Below are 17,692 nucleotides of genomic sequence, written 5' to 3' on the forward strand. Positions count from 1 at the left end.
CAAACAACCTAGTAGTAGCATGCTCGCTCCTTTATTCTGTCAACAAACTTTTACTGAAGGCGCAAAGGACCTGTTTTAGAGAAAATGAATGGAGAAAGTGAGGCCACTGTTTATGGGAAAGGCACAGCCTGATCGGCGGGAGCTACAGAAATGGAAGTAATTTCAATTAGCAATTGAATCAATGAAGAAATATGAACCCCTTCCTGTACAAACTGAAGAAAGATCAGGGGGAGACTTAAGAGAGAAAGGAGCATCCTTGTCAAGCTGATAGATGTCACTGAGCCAAAAAAAAAGGGATACACATAAATGGTACCAGTGTATCTTCCTAGTTGAGTTATATAATGGCAGAGGCATGTAGGTATATACACAAGCATGCACGTGGACCATTAGTCTGAGTCCATGAGAACACACATGCCTATATTTGTACCGGAGTGTGGGATGTGAGAGACCCAGCTTGCCCGTGTGTGTGACATCACAACAGTGCACGCAGAGAGCCCTCATCAGCAGATAATAAATCAGAAACACGTCCTCTCTCGCTCCATAGAAATTCTGTTAGAATCCTCGGATTTATTGCTACTGCTGTTGTTGTTTGAGTTTATGTTGTTTCTGTGTTCCTGTCATAACATAAATTTCTGCTAAAGGAAAAAAATGGTAACTGGTTTCATATAAATAAGTTTTTGGTGAATTGTTTGGCTGGTGAGGTTAGCTGATTAGGACAGAACATTCAGTGAGCATCAACCTGCATTTGCTTGAACTAAATGTCCCTGTAAATAACCAAAATATTTCATTCAACAACCTGAGTATTAGAACTACTGACCTAGAAATACTGAAAAATACCGTTAAATATTACAGAAAACTTGTGGTTTATCACCAAATAGCAGCAACTGACAACTAGATTTAAAGCATTAAAGCCAAAGGGAGTAGACTTATGCTTGGTTTTCAGGGAAGTGAGCAACCAACATACACTGTTCGAGCCATGGGTGTCACAATACAGATGATCTAGAATCTGCTGGCATCCATCCGGTAGGTAGATTCTAAATTATCAGAAGGTAAGAGTTTTGCCAGAAGAAATTCTTTGGCTGTAATTTTCCACATGGCTTATAGAATTTTCATTTTTCCAGCTAATCACTCGAAAGGAAATTGAAGCAAAATCCTGAATGTTTGACAAGGTGGTTACTGAACGCCACAGGGTTCGCCAGTTGCCTAGTCTATGTTTCCAGTGTCCGAAGAAAGGGACAAAATAATATGTACATTACTTTAAAAGCATATAAAAGCTAATCATGGAAATAGACTCTAAGAAACTCATAAATTATTTGCTCTTATGCCCCCAGCCTGACAGGATCTCAGCTCTTGACTAGCCCGGAACTCGATGTGTAGATCAGGCTGGCCTCAATCACTCTTACAGAGATCTCCCTGCTCCTGCCCTGCCTCCTGAGTGCAGTGATTAAACCGTCTGCTCCAACGTGTGCGGGAAAGTCCTGATATTTTGTTTGCATGGGCCTGAGTCTTTGTCAGCACCCTGTAACAAACATCCTCTTTCACAATCTAGATAGTTAGTTGATTAGAACTGTGCACCAGAGGGCGCTTCAGGCTTTCCCTGAGAGTGTAAGACCTACTGGCTCAGAACTCCCTGGGCGTCCGTCTCCATGGCAACACTGAAGGCAGGGAAGCAGTCTGCTGATCACTCCACAGCAGGCCAGCCTAATCAGAAGGCAGAGCCAGGGTAGAGTTTAATCCCTGTTCAGGCATATTCACCAGGGCTGTACTCTACGTCCTTCCATGGCCCTGACGAAGAAACTTAAGTGTTTCTGGACCCTAGGCCTATGTTTGGTAGTCAGCAAACTTTCCAAACTGGTCAAAGTTCCCTATGTGCCAACTATCTATGACCCGGGATTTATACACGAGTGTGTCGACCGCCATAACGAAATGCGAGGCAAGGTGACGCCCTCGGCAGCCAATATGCGATACCTGGTGAGACAGGAGGCGGGGTGCTGTCCAGAACGCTGCGTTTAAGCAGGAGAGGGCTCTTAAATCAACCGTTTGTTCTTTTTTGTCTTTCAACTGCATCTCATATGATCCCCAATTAATTACATTTTTAAAAATGATGCCTTTAGTAAAGAGCTAAAAATAGCTGAAATTTAATTTATTACAATTAGGATGATTTTATTGTAAAGAAATATGTATTAATCAATTTAATCTTTCTCTTTTTTTTTCAGCATTGGGACAAGGACTTAGCACAATTGGCTAAATCATGGACTAGAAAGTGCAAATATTCACGTAATCCCTGTACTGCAAAGCGATATAGGTGCACTGTGGATTTTGACTTTATTGGAGAAAATATGTATTTAGGGCCAATCAACAGTACACCAAAGGAAGTTATCTCTCTTTGGTATAGTGAAAGAAAATATTATAATTTTGAGGATATGACCTGTTCGAAAATTTGTGGCAATTATACACAGGTAGGTACTTAATGGGTTGTTAATTAGTTCTTGTGTTTATTTTAGTGACAAGAAACAGTTTTTGGTATTTTCGTCTATATTCATTTAAAAAAACACTCCATTTTATTGCGTATCCCATTAATTGAGTGTAGCTTTTATGATCTTTAAAAATGCTACTCTGTTGCAATTTTCTTTACGTTACTTACAAGAAATCTACTGTAACCCTCTTGTTCAGTCCTGTGGCTTTTCCACACCTACGACTGTGTTTACTTCTTTCCAGTCCTGATCAACTTTCCATGAGGTGCCGGGGTCATCTCCACCTTCCTTGGGCTTTAGAATCTTGATTTTACCATACTAAGTCTATAGTTTAAAACACATTTGCAAAATACAGGTTGCTGTTTCCTTCTCCCTTCCCTCTGCCTAGCACCTCGCTACCAATGTTGGAAGTGTGCTTGATCCAAGCCAGTTTGGTGCCTCAATTATGTTTATGGAATTTTTCTCTCTGTGATCATTTTGATAATTTTATTCCTGTGTCTTTAACTCACAATCATTTCTTCCATACGCCAATGTCACACGAATATGATTTAGTTTACTTTCTTTTTCTTTTAGACTTGAAAATATAATTATGTTATATTCCCCCATCCCTTTCTCCCCTCAATCACTTCTCCTGTCCCCCTGCTTGCTATCTCTCAAATTCATGCCCTCCATGTTTTTAATTGCTATTATATATGTATGTGTTTTCCTAAATACATAAATACAGTCTGTAAAATACTACTCATGTATATGATGTCAAGACTTGGTATTGCATAACGAATTTGGGATTCTTTTCTCAGGAAGACTATTTCTTCTACTCCTAGTGTTCCTTGCTTGCCTGTAGATCTTGATCTAGAATTGAAGTCCAGTGACATTCCTTACTCCCTCGTTAGCATATCTATAGGTGTCCTCTTTCTTCAGAGCTGGTTTAGGCATCTGTGTTGATGAAGCTTAATGGGTTTAGCTTACACTTCCTCTCCCACTATGATCCCTATACATTGTGTACAGGACCCTTGTGTACATGCATAGATGTACCAACTGAGGTTGGGCACCACATGCTCTCTGCATTGTAGTCTTCTGTACCGATATCCATCTATTGCAAGAAGACGTTTCTCGGATAAAGGGTAAGACCTATACTTTTCTGTGGATATTAAGATAAATGTGCAGAATGCAGCCAAAAAACTATGCTGCTTTAGGAAAGTGGCAGTTGGAGGTTCTCCTCCAAATTTATGATGTCACTCTCTAGGTAGCTGGCTGTGAGTTCCTTCTTGTTGATAGCACCTCATGTACTATTAGAGAACTGTTGGTTGCTGCCAAGGTATTTTTGAGATCTCTTCTGTATAATACCTTGTCACCTGCTATTAGGATACTTTGACATCTTTCCTGTTGCCTTCCCTTTGATTTCCTTCCCTTGTCTTACTGCTCCAGTTCGTACTTTGAACACGATGTTGTAAAGCAGAGGGGATAGTGGACATCCCTGTCTCATACCTGGTTTCGTTTTAGTGCTAAGTTTTTACCCACTGACGATGATGTTGGCTATACATTTCCTATTTGTGCCTTTTATCATGTTGAGGTACGTTCCCTCTAATGTTATTCTCTCTAGTCCTTTTTTGTCATTATTTTTGTATTAAAATAATGGATTTTTGTCAAAGCCTTTTTCTGCATCTATTAATACAATCCTATTATTTTTATCTTTAAGTCTATTTATGTGCTATATTACACTTATTGGCTTGTTTTGTTGAACCATCCCTGTATTTCCAGAATGGAGCCAACTTGGTCATGGTAGAAACCTTTCGTTGCTTTTGTATGTCTGCAGTCCATTTGCAAGTATTTTGTTGAGGATTTTTAAATCTATGTTTTGTATCTATGTTTTTTTTAAACATGGTTTTGATGTTACATCAGTTTTGGCTTCATAGAAACAATTTGGATATATCCCTTCTGTTTTGTTTTTGTTTGTTTATTTTTCAGTTTAAGAATGATTGGCTTAATGTAGCGTGATTCATAAAAACTCAGAGGCAGATGTTGGTGTTCAATCTGAAGATCAGAAAGGCAAAACAACCAGCCACTGGCTCTTACCTCTACTTCAGTCTCAAGCAAAGATCCTGCCCCCAGGAATCTCAGAATGAGACTGAGAGCTGTCACCCTCCCATCTTATATTCCTCTATAGAGTTGTCATTAAAAGCGTGCACCACTACCACTCAGTTTCTATGGCAAACTAGTGTGGTTATTGAGATTAAAACTGTGTTTTACCACTGCCTGGTCTGTTAGGATGACCAGTGGGGCAGTTTTACTCTCTGATCTTCAGGCAAATTTTATTTATTAAAATACGATGAAATGTCACTACATTAGATCTTCTTTGAAAATCTAATAGAATGTTGCTTGGAATCCACCTGGACTGTTTTAGTTGGAAGACTTTTGTGCCCTGTTTTAATTTCTTTATTGGTTATAGGTCTGTATAGATGGTTGATCTCTTGGTTAAGTTTGGTGGTTTGGTTGAATCTAGAAATTCATCCATTTCTTTTATATTTTCCAATTTAATGGAGCACAAGTTTTTATAATATTTCCTTATAATATTCTAAATTATAATGTTTCCTTATTCATTTCTGCTTCTTTTCATTGGAATCCCTTTTTTTCTTTCTTTTGATTAGTTGTGCCAAGTGATGGTTAATCTTGTGTCTGTCATCAAAGAACTATAGCTCTTAGATTTGTTGATTCTTTGTATTATTTTCTTTGTTTATATTTCACTAACTTTAGCTTTGATTTTTATTATATCTTGTTATCTGATTGTTTGGGTTTGGTTCGCTCTTAGTTCTCCTAAATGTTGACGTTGTATCATTAAGCTGTTTACTTGTATTCTTTTTTCTTGTTCCGCCTTTCTTTCTTTCTTTTTAGGAGAAATAATTTGTTGAGGAGGTTATTTTTTCAAAAGGTCAGAGACCACAACCTTCATGGCAGGGAGCATGATAGCAGGCAGGTAGACTTGGCACTGGAACAGCGGCTGAGAGCTCACATCCCATTCACAGAAACGCAAAGCAGAGAGCCGGCCCCATGTTTGTGCCATCTCACAATACAAAGTGTGCTTAATCCAATTTCAAAAATTCTCAGTCTTCTTCACATAAAGTTGAGTATTGTTCTTTCAAGATCTATGAAGAATATTGCTAGGATTTTGATGGGCATTGCATTGAATCTGTTAGATTGCTTTGGATAATATTGCTGTTTTTACAATGTTAATTCTTCCTACCCAAGAGCATGGGAGATCTTTTCATTTTCTTCAATTTCTTTCTTCAACAATTTAAAGTTCTTGTTATACAGGTCTTCCACTTATTTGATTAGAGTTATCCAAGATATTTTATGCTATTTGTGGCTATTGTGAAGAGTGATGTTTCTATGATTTATTTCTCAGCCCATTTATCATCTGTGTAAAGGAAGGCTACTGTTTTTTCAAGTTAGTCTTGTATCCTGTTACATTAATGAAGAGGCACATGAGTTGTAGAAGTTCGTTGGTAGAATTTTTGGGGTCACTTACGTGAACTATCATATCATCAGCTAGTAGTGAAAATTTGACTTCTTCTTTTCTGATTTGTACTGGTCTTTAATTCTTATGGATTGTTCTATCCTGAGCCTGGAGTATCTTCTCTACACATATGCTGTTTAATACTTTTGTGAGTAGATGGGAATCTCATCCCATGACAACAGTATTTTGACTACTCTAGTGTTGTTCCATCTAAAATCTCTACCTACCTTTTCTTCCTAGACTCTCAATTCAGATATCCTATGTGAATTCTTCAACTTATTTTTTATTTCCCCTCCCACACCATGATCTCAAGAGTCAGAAGGCAATAAGCTGACTGCAGTTGCATAGGTCGTATCTTTTTTGAATGGTTTAACTCATTATCTTTTGCTATCTGATGCCCAAAATCTTGAAAACACTATTTCTTTTACTTTTTCTTCTTATTTTTGTGGCTGTATATAGAAATAGAAATCTGTCCTGATTTCTGCATTTACATTTAGACATGTTCCAGAGGCTGCGAAAGCAATGGAGGAAGCTAATTTGCTTGACCAGACTCACTCATGCATCTAAGTTGTTTGGTGTCCTACCAAAATCACTTTGTTAGGTTATATCGTTTATTTGATTGTTTATGTCCTTGTTAAGGCAAAGCAGTTCCTCTGGGTATCCCCAGGGTGGAGCACAGTGACTGACTCTTATCTGCTGCTCTGTATCTGTCCTTTCAATAAGCCCAGGAATATCATGAATAGGTAGTAGTAGTATCAGCATCATGTCGAGCAAATAGTTTCCATCACTGATTCAGTGAAGAAGAAGCTCACAGTTGCCATGATTTATGAACTTCTATTTGCTTTTCAACAACAAGATGCTTTTATGTCTAGATGTTTTCCAGGACACCAGAGTAGATTCTGCTGATAAAGGTGAGTTTTTCTATTGCTCGTACAACTGGGAGGATGGGATTTGTATTCGGGCTTTTTTTCCCCCTGCCATCCAGTTCCCAAATAACCACACTGAGACTTTTTATTAAATATAATTGCTCGACCAATAGTTCAGGCTTGTTACTAGCTAACTCTTACATTTTAAATTAAACCATATTTCTTATCTACACTCTGTCACATGGCTCAGTAGAGCAAGTTCATCTCCTACTTCCTCTGCATCTCCTCAGGACTCATGAGACTCCTCCTCCTCCTCTTCTTCATGCTCTCTTTTTTGTCTTCCAGTCCCACCTAGCCTCTGTCTGTCCAGCAATTAGCCAGGCAGCTTCTTTATTAATTCAATATAGTCACACAGTGTAAAAGAATATTCTCCAGAGATCCAATGTCAAGTGTCCTGATAAAAAGAAGAAAGGCAGACACCTGAAAGACTGTGAGTGAGCTTTTGTACTTTCTCTTGTAGTCATGAAAAGAGAACACGTTCTCCAATATCCTTTACATCTTAAAACTGTTATGTCAGGCAGGGGGGATTGGTCTTCACTGCCATGTAAACGTAAACAGAATAATGGGATATTTGGTCTTCTTCACCAATATGTGATGAATGCTACTAAATAACTGGGAATAAATTTATTCCTTTTACTCATTCAAAAGTATGTCTCAATAAATGTTTCTATGCTTAAGGCAAACTGGTGCCTTGCATTTGTTATTCACTTATTTTATGAATACAACATATGTATAAGTTTTATATCTAGTCCATTCCAAGAAAGGACCACAGTTTAAAGCTATGTGCTATCAATATGTCTATCATTCTCAAACATAACAATATCACAATGTAAACAATACTTAGCAGGGCTGTGGAGATGGATGAATATTTAAGAGCACTCTGATGTGCAAGCAGAAGGACTTTGTTTTGAATACCTGGGTCCCATGTAACAATCTGGGCATTGCCATCTATGACTAGAATCCCAGGACCAGCAGGGGTTTGGGGGGAAGTATAGGTGAGACAGGAGGATCCCTTGGCTTCTCTGGCCAGACAGCCTTCAGCAGACTGAATGAGAGACCTTGCTTCCAGAGAATACGGTACAGAGCAGTAAATCAGGACTCTAACATCTTTTTGCTTATATGCGTGCAGAAACCCATGCACCTAAACATACACACAAGCAAACACCACACACCGCACACAAATACACCGAGCAAATAGAATTTTGTAGTACAGATACTAAGAAACCAGAGTCTAAATATTTCTTGAAAATATATACACTTGCCAGTGTTCTATTTCAAGAACTTTTTAATATTCAAAATGAACAGGATCCTTTAATACTTACCCTAATCTTATTTTTATTAAATGAGAAACTAGCTCAGAAGTCATCTGCCATCCTGAGCCAGGTATGTGTTGAGAAGCAAAGTTCATCTCTTGGTCCTCAGGTATCCATGCCTGTTCCTGAGCGTTGCTGTCTTCCAGGCAGTCAAATATCCATTCAAATATGTTTAGCAAAATAATGAATTACAGCTATACTTCAGCCGTGAGAAAAAGAGATTGGACTCTGAATCTGTGAAATAGTGTCATTTATTTGCTTAACAAAACTAGAAAGTTTAAAAAGTTAGAACGTCTATTTGGTTAATTTTTTTCACTGATTATTTCTTTTCTATGGAGGATATGTAAAATGTCTTCATTTGGAGAAGAGAAGATATTCAATTCTATCATTGACTGAGGAAACTGGAAATGTTCATCATTCTTTAGCTCTTGCTTATGGTCCATTTTCCCTACAAAGCTTTTACTTTTGAAAATAGTTTTTCTTACAGCTTAGAAAATATTAAAATTTGACAATCTTATGTTTGACCTTAAGAAAATGTTAAAATTTGACATTCTTATGTTTGACCTTATAATAAACTTCACATGTTCTTAAATCATATCTATCTTGTGACTTGACAAAGGTAACATTATCGTCGGAAACTTCAAAATGCACAATTTAGGAACATTTTTTTTCTGAGAAAATAGTAAATCATTGTTTTCATTCCTAGTCTGATTTTGATGTTTCTTGTAATATGCCCCTGGAGAGAATTAAAATATATTTTCTAAGTTATCTAGAAGAAATTATTTTTTAACAGTGTATTACATTATGATTTAGTTATTAAGATATCCTTTTGGTTTATGATGATTATTTATGAAAGAAAACCATTTATATTGCCCTTATGAAAGCTGCTTTAACAGAAAATAACTTAGATCTATTAGATACATCTAATATATATGTTAGATATTAGGAGAAATGTAATAAGTGTATATATGTACATATATATAGCATAATGAATTGTTTACATGGACTGTCTTAATACATTACTCTTAATTCCTTTTCTTATAGGTAGTTTGGGCCAATACGTTTAAAGTTGGATGTGCAGTTTCAAATTGTCCTAATCTCTTGGGAAGATCAGCTGCACTATTTGTGTGTAATTATGCACCAGCGTAAGTTGATTTAATTAAAAAAAAGTCCTAAGTTGATAACAAATGTTTACAAAGCTGTGTGTGATAGAGCACACCTTTAATTCCAGAGCTCAGGAGACAGAGGCAGTTGGATCTTTGTGAGGTCCAGGCAGTCCTGGTCTACATAATGAGTTCCAGGCCAGTCAGTGCTACATAGAGACCCTGTCTCAAAACAAAACAACAACAAAATGGCACAAATATTTACAAACAGTGTCTTACACTAGACCCTAAAGTATTTTTTGATGACATCTCCCTCAGCAAAACAAATTTTAGAAGTGAAAATAGAAGAGTGACAAAGTATTGCCTAAATGAAAAGCCTCTCCTCTCAGAGAAGTTATTTCTTAATTCTAATTAGGAGAGGCTGGGACGATGACTCAACTAGTAATCTGTCTGCCTTGAAAGCATTAGAAGCTGAGTTTGGTCCCTGACACCTACGTAAAAGGCCAGCACTATGGGTAAACCTAAAACACCAGCACTCCCAGTACCAAGGGCAGAGTCAGGAAGATGCCTGGTGCTTGCCGGTCCACAGGGTCATGGAAAGACTGTCTCAGAAAGCATGCTCCAGATGATTGAGAAAGACATCCAATATTGGTCTTTACACACATGTACACACACATGAACAGAGGCAAAGGTAATATAATATAAACTGCCATAAGATTACTGAAATGTAAAACTAAAAAGTCAGCAAACACCACTCTAATGAATGTTAGCAAAAGAACAAGAAAAAGAGCGATATTGTTTTCTTAAGGTTTCTTTCTTTTAAAAGAGAGAATGTCATTTTTAAATGTGCTATGCGTGGATTCTTGCTCAAATGAAAATATAAACACAATGAGGTCTAAAAATGAAATTTTAGAACTCTAACCCAAATATCTACTAATATAAAAGGGATATTTAAACAGGTGATAATGTGATTCTTCAAGAAACAAAAATTTAAAGATAGATATTTGTAAATAAAAACACAAAGAATAAATATATAGAAATGATTAAAAAAAGAAGGTAAGACATGGTATGAGGAGACAGAAATGTGATCTACCGCTGTTCTTGCTTCTGCTTTTCATTGAGCAGCTAAAATAAGAAGGACAAACACTGTCCCAACAGCTCAGGCCAAATACACTTTCTCCCAATGCAAAAAGATGGCTGCCATGCAACATCATTTTTCTTAAGAAGAAATCAAGAGGCCGGGCTGTGGTGGCACACGCCTTTAATCCCAGAACTCGGGAGGCAGAGGCAGGCGGATTTCTGTGAGTTCGAGACCAGCCTGGTCTACAAGAGCTAGTTCCAGGACAGGCTCCAAAACCACAGAAAAACCCTGTCTCGAAAAACCAAAAAAAAAAAAAAAAAAAAAGAAGAAGAAATCAAGAAAGACTAACAATTGATGAAAATCACAAAAGGGCAGTATCACTTCTTATAATTCAGGCTTTTGAAAAGAAAGAAGGGGCAAGAGGGGATTGGAAAAGATAGAGAAAAGGGAGAGAAAGATAAAGGAAGGGAAGAAAAAGAAAAGGGAAGGAAGGGAAGGAAAAATGAACAGGGAACATTTTGATGGCTTGTTAGTACATAGGAAACGGGTCTTCTATTGAAGAATAGTTGTTGCTGCTTTTTCTTTTTCACAGTCAAGTCGTGACTTAATGAAAGGCAGAAGCAGCTTGCCTAAATGTAGGTGAAAATTTAAAAGCATCATTGACTCGTGACTGGTCTCCCTTTTTGCAGAGGAAATGAGAAGAACACCAGTCCTTACATACAAGGGGAATTTTGCTCCATGTGTAAAGCGGAAGACTGCGTCAGTAATCTCTGCTGTAAGCAAAAAAGAAAAATAGTATTGTACTTAGACAGATGTGTTTCCATAACTTCATTACAATTTTACATGTGGTCCCTTCCGTTTCCAGTTTCTATAAGACTTGATTGTTTCTATGAGAATATAAAGCATTTTCTATAAGATACATATAAATACATTTAGTTCAGATAATTACACCCTTCACTATTTCCCCTTTCAAGGAAAAAGACAAAAGCAAATTAAGTACAACTGAGATCTAGTTTGCTGCTGTGCACAAAGTAGCTATTGGTTGAAGTGTCTATTTGCATTTGTTATAACCATGATCACTTACTTGTTATTACTAGAATATTCAATTATTTAGAAGTAAATACCAGGCCCCATCAGTCTTCCATCATCAGCTTTTTTTATTAATTCTATTTGCTGTTTGACAGCTTCTTAGCTCTATATTATCCACTCTCATTACTCTACACCCCCATTATCTCTCCCTCATCCCTATCAAACTCCCATTATTCCTACCAGTTCCTTCCTCACACTCAGGACTTGCACTTTTATTCTGTGAGCCATTTACTTTAACGAGAGTCATTATGTGACCACTGGACTGGAAATGCTCAATGGAGCCAATGAAGTCATCAGTGGGTACACAGTTGAAGGCAATGACTCCTCGTTCCCTGAAACTACCAATAGAAGATAGCTCAGGGGTAAGGCGTAAGGGGGTCCCTTGGCTCCTTCCTCCATTCTTCCTGAGTGTTGAAAAGACCGTTCTTATGCAAGCCAAAAAATGGTTCACAATGCCGAGAAGATAGATTCATGTCATGTGTTACTCAATCATAGAAAACTTAATTAAATCTGGGCTAGGGTCTATACAAGGCTTAATTGACTTCTGCTTCACCAGCTTCCACGGGTCTCTGGGCACGTGTACTTCCAGTTACTCTTTCTGTGGAGGGTTCTTAATGTGAAAATACCCAGCAGTTGAGAATTGCTGAAAACTTTGCTCTCCAGAGCACTTGAGCCTAGCCACTTAACTTTCTCTTTTCTTTTACCCTTCACAACTAAACAAGTCACTTGGCTATAATATGGGCATCTCGTAGATATCTCTCTCCTTGTCTTTTCACCTGGATCTTATCCTTCAGTCCTCTAAGGTTATCTGTCTAACACTGGAATGCTATTAAAAGCTCTACTGACTTCTCTCCAGCCAACCATCAGCCTCTGGCTAACAACAACAAAAGTCAAAATGTTTTTAGCCTTAATCTTGAGCCTAGAATCAACAAGTAGACCCAGGGTAAATATAGTTTATTGTATTGTATCAACTCACCCCTCTGTGGGTCTCCTGCCATGAGATCCACATTCCTCCAGTCTGCTACTTCAGTCAATTTCTTACTTTCCTTAGCATTGTTTTGTTGTGTATGATTATGATGTCATGGTTGTGCTTGATCAGAGCCTTTGTCTGTCACAAACTACTCCATCCAGAGATCCAATCGCTCTGACAAAGGGGATATAGTACCGAACCTTGAAGCTGGCTTCTTTTTTAAAAGACAGGAATATTGGCATCATTTAAATATGTAAGTGTTGAAGCAAGACAACTTGAGGAGTGATTCAGGGGACTAGATATGACAAATCATACAAAGTGATTTGAACACAAAGCAAAGGAAGGCATCAACAAATTTTAGCTGTCATTAGAAGCCCCTCATTATACTTTGCTGACTCAGTACGTATTTTCACAGTCCGAGGCATTCTGAACTGACCTCTTTTGTTCCTTCTACCCATTCCATTCAGAAATGAATGCAAGCTCTTCCTCCACTGATTTCTCTTTTCTGATAACCATGCTGGCCAAAGCTTAAAATCATGGAACATGGTAGGAAGTGAATTTTAAAAAAATCAGCGAATGGGGCAGTGAGCCAGCTAAAAGAGTGAATTTCTAACACACACATGGTCCTGTTAAAATTCAAAACTGAGGAGAAAATTTACATGTGGGAAGGAAGAGTTTGGGGCAGTACAGCAATTAAAATCGTATTTAAAATTTCACCTAAAAGAATTGAATTTTCCTCAGAAGCTTAAACTGGGCATAGTAGAATGCCAAAACAAAGTTAACTTTCTGTGGCTTTTTTCCTGTTTTAGATATTTATGCCTCGAACCCAGGAGGCATTCTAAAAATATGTATTGGCATGACACTATTGTTAGGCAATACCGTCAAGGTTTTAAATCCAGTCAAACTTGAGAGTTTTGATTTTGAAGTTCAAGAGTTTTGATTACCTTATTTTAAAAGCTAGAAAAACCAATCAATGTTTTCATCTTGTGTAACTTTTCTCCCTTTTATTAAAACTCCATAAATTATACGTGAGCATAAATATTTCAGTTATTTTTGCTTTTTGAAATTAAATTGAACTCTTAATTGTTGTGTTTTATTGACAGTTCACTTGACTGAGAGAGCAACTCAGCACAGAGCCGGTCATCTTCTCACGCTAGGTTTTATTCTTTATAGACTACTTTAATTGTTATTTCTAGTCAGAAGAAATTTCTAAATACTACAATAAAGACTATTTTCTGAGTAATTAGAACTCAAGATCTGTTTAATTCCCCGTTACATTTTCTACATTCTTGTCTAAAATTTAAATTCAACATCTTTTCACAGTCCGAGGCATTCTGAACTGACCTCTTTTGTTCCTTCTACCCATTCCATTTGGAAATGAACGCGAGCTCTTCCTCCACTGATTTCTCTTTTCTGATAACCATGCTGGCCAAAGCTTAAAACTTTTCAATTCTGTTGCAAAAAAGGATATATATATATATATATATATATATATATATATATATATATATATATACAGCTATATAGCATAAAAAATATATGAATATATAGATAGTAGATTATCGAAATTGGGAAGCAGGGGAATGAAGTTAAGGTTGTGGTTTTATTGGGGTTGTTTGCTGATAATGCACATGTGTGTGTGTCTGTGAGTAGGTGTGTGCACATGTGAAGACCAAAGTTCAGACCCTCAGCACCCATGGGTGCCGGGGTCGGCATGGAAGTCCACCTATTCCCACCATGTGGGATGTAGAGACTAAGGTTTTCAGAGCATGCTGGCTAACTAGATAGACTCCAGTCAGCAAGCTAGGACTTTAACTGAGAGGCCCTACCTCAACATAGAAGATGGAGAACAACACAGGAAGACATCTTAGCCAATGTCGGGCCAACAAACATGCACATGCACCACAAATGTACATCCACACACATGTGAACACACATGCACTGAAAAGAAAGTGGAACAGACTGAGAAAAAAGTCAACAAAATTGAAGTATGCTCCTACGATTCAGAGGACAAAGTCATACATTTGTGTATTTTTAGCTTTATTCTTTGTTTGTTCTCCTTAAACGAACATAAGTTAAATTTTCCAATTTTCATAAAATTTTAATTGTCAAGTTAAACTCCTACAAGAAAAAACTGATAATCTGAAAAGGCATATGCTTATTAAATAAATTGAAGAAATAATTAATTACCCGAACAGAAAGAAACAGGCTCAGATAAATTCACTAGTAAAACTTAACATTGAAGAGTGCCATTGTACATACACAGAGGCTGCTGGATCTCTGAATTTGAAGCCAACCTGGTCTCTAGAGTGAGTTCCAGGACAGCCAGGGCTACACAGGGAGACCTTGTCTTGAAAAACAAACAAACAAACAAAACAGAATGTTATTTTAACTGTGGTCTACATCTTTTGTAGAAGACAAAAAGAAATACTTTCAAACTCAATCTATTAGGCATTGAATTTTTGCACACAACACCAAAGACATGATCCATAACAGAAAGAACTGAGATAAGCTAAAAACAAACTCCCAAATTGCTGACAAGCAAGAAAAAGACAAAGTATTCTCAAAATCATACTTGATAGTGACTGTTATCCAAAATATGCAAATAACCTTTCAAACTCAAGAATTATTGCTAAACTTGTTAGAAAAAAAAAATGAGCCAAAGACCTTAGCCTCAATAATAAGAGAGGAAGGAAAGCATATTCAAAGACACTCTATATCCTAAATCGTCAGGGAAAGGAAGACTAAATGGAACAACTCCACACATCTATTAAAAACCTCCAGAACTTGACAACACCAAATGGGAACAAATCACATAGAGAAGCAGAAATTCTCATTCAACCCTGGCAGGAAGACAAAGGGTACAAACACACTGGAAAGCAGGCCGCCAATTTCTGAGTCAACTGATCATAAAGGCCTGTGAGGTCGCTCCTCAGGTCAAGGTACCTGTTGCACGGCATGGCAATCTGAAAGCAAGAATGGCGGAAAGGGAGAAATGACCCCCCAAAGTCATCTGACTTGCACATGTGTGCCTTCGCCACGGCACACGTGCTCGAACACACAGACACATAAACAGCAACAATAAATAATAGCAATTATAATCATATAATAATAAAACAATTATGAACACACTTCTGCCAGAAGACCGATAAGCATGTCTTTGCTTTGCCTGCAAAAGTTGACAGTCATTTCCATACAGACATCTTCAGACACGTTTGTAGCAGCCTTGTTTATAACCGCCCAAACTTGGAAGCAACCAATATGTCGTTCCTTCAGTGGATAATGGAATAAGTTGTTACACTGAGAAAATGGAATGTTACTGTGTCAAAAAGAAATAAGCAATCAAACCCTTAAAAACATGAAAGCAAATTCAGTGTAACACTGCGAGAAAGGCATCATGTGACCAGCTTACACATCGCATGGCGTCAACTGAACAACATCCTTGAAAAGACAAACTGTAAGAAGTGTGCTGCTGAGATGCTGGAGGGAGAGAGAGATGGATGCCTTGGAGGAATTTCTGAGTACAGAAACTCCTCTGTATAACACTAATATTATTCATTTTAATAGTGTGTAAGTGTAGCGATGAATCATTATACAGTTGCCCAAATCCAGAGAACGCACTGTATCCAAAATGAACCTTAATATGAACTATGAAATCTGGACAATAACGTGCCACCATGGGCTCATCAGGTGTAACAAACATTCACACTAGTGTACTTGTTTTGGTTTGGTTTGGTTTGGTTTGGTTTTGGTAGTACATGGAAGATTGTTAATGTGGGGAGGGTTTTTCACTTTGTTGCTTTGGAATACAGTCTTATGTAGTCAAAGCTGGTCTGAACTTCCTGTGTGACCTAGTCTAAAAGTCATAATTTCTTTGTCTTAGAATCCCGAGTTCTGGCATTATAAAAATATACGATCATGCTTAGCTCCAGTGAAGGATGCGGGAGAAGCCTTCATGTTTTGCAAACACAGAGATCATATTAGACACATCTGTACTTCTCCACCTACAAATTCCCTCTTAAAGAGCCTATCTTTTGTTAAAGAAATATCTAAATAAAGCCAAAAATTACCTTCAATATTCAGTGGCAAGATTGCTTCAGGCAAATTACTTGACTACCCCCCCACACACACACACACATACACGGTGACTTTCCATCTGTTTGAGGAGATACAAATGAGAAGCATTTCATAAAGTTATTATCTGACTGAGTTCATATTTTCCAACTATTTAAAATAGTGATAGACAAATTTGATGAGATAAATTTAAAATAATATTCACAAACTGCATTGTAATTTGCTGTTTGATAAATTATTTATAGCACTGGGTAGACTTGTTCCTACTTTGTTCAGCTTTTATGGCATCATGGGCTCTAACATATGGGAAGTATTAAAAAAATTATCAAGATAAGCAAGATGCCAGTAATGGCAGAGCTGCCAAGGAAATGGGGACTTTTCTTTATAATGGATCATAGGATTTGACCACCAACCGTTTTTATTACATTAGAGAATATTGCTGACAAACAGGGTGCATGCAAGGGTCAAAACACCTTCCAAAAAGAAAATCGCCTCATTCATATTTGAGAGGAAGGACTGTGTTGTATACCAGTCCTTGTCATTCGTTTAATAAGCTGCCTCGGTACATACACTGAAAGAATAAAGGTACAACCAAAATCATCCTGTGTAGGTTTACTGCCTTTTATCACGTGAATCAAAGATAATTTTTAACAATTCTTTTTATTTATTTATTTATTTATTTATTATGTATACAATATTCTGTCTTTGTGTATGCCTGCAGGCCAGAAGAGGGCACCAGACCCCATTACAGATGGTTGTGAGTCACCATGTGGTTGCTGGGAATTGAACTCAGGACCTTTGGAAGAGCAGGCAATGCTCTTAACCTATGAGCCATCTCTCCAGCCGCTTAACAATTCTTTATAGTTATGTTTGGATAAGACTTAAAGAGAATCTTATGTCCCTAGCAGAGAGAACAATAAAAACAATCACAACTCAATAGATAAGGAAGAAAAATGAGCTGGATGCTCGTCCCTAACACGTGAAGAATGCCTTTACACCATTATAAGGTATCTCGGACTTGTCAATAACTCAACACTTGGGGTAGAGACTAATGTCTTACCAGGAAACGACGACACGCCGTTCAGTGTCCAAAAAGAACTCTAGATAATGCTCAATAAGCATTGTGAAAAACGTACTCGTTTAACTCAAGT

The 17,692-nt window shown here is 37.5% G+C and overlaps 1 protein-coding gene across 1 annotated transcript; it reads left to right on the forward strand.

Annotated features, from left to right (window-relative positions):
* Positions 1-1,779: 1,779 nt before the first annotated feature.
* On the forward strand, positions 1,780-13,650 carry Glipr1l1 (GLIPR1 like 1). The gene is made up of 5 exons (XM_075954662.1): positions 1,780-1,971; positions 2,217-2,459; positions 9,269-9,369; positions 11,098-11,183; positions 13,571-13,650. Exons 1-5 carry the CDS (start codon positions 1,780-1,782, stop codon positions 13,648-13,650), a joined length of 702 nt encoding a protein of 233 aa, XP_075810777.1.
* The last annotated feature ends 4,042 nt before the right edge of the window (positions 13,651-17,692 follow it).

The sequence above is a fragment of the Microtus pennsylvanicus genome, chromosome 20 (genome assembly GCF_037038515.1).
Source record: "Microtus pennsylvanicus isolate mMicPen1 chromosome 20, mMicPen1.hap1, whole genome shotgun sequence".
NCBI lineage: Eukaryota > Metazoa > Chordata > Mammalia > Rodentia > Cricetidae > Microtus > Microtus pennsylvanicus.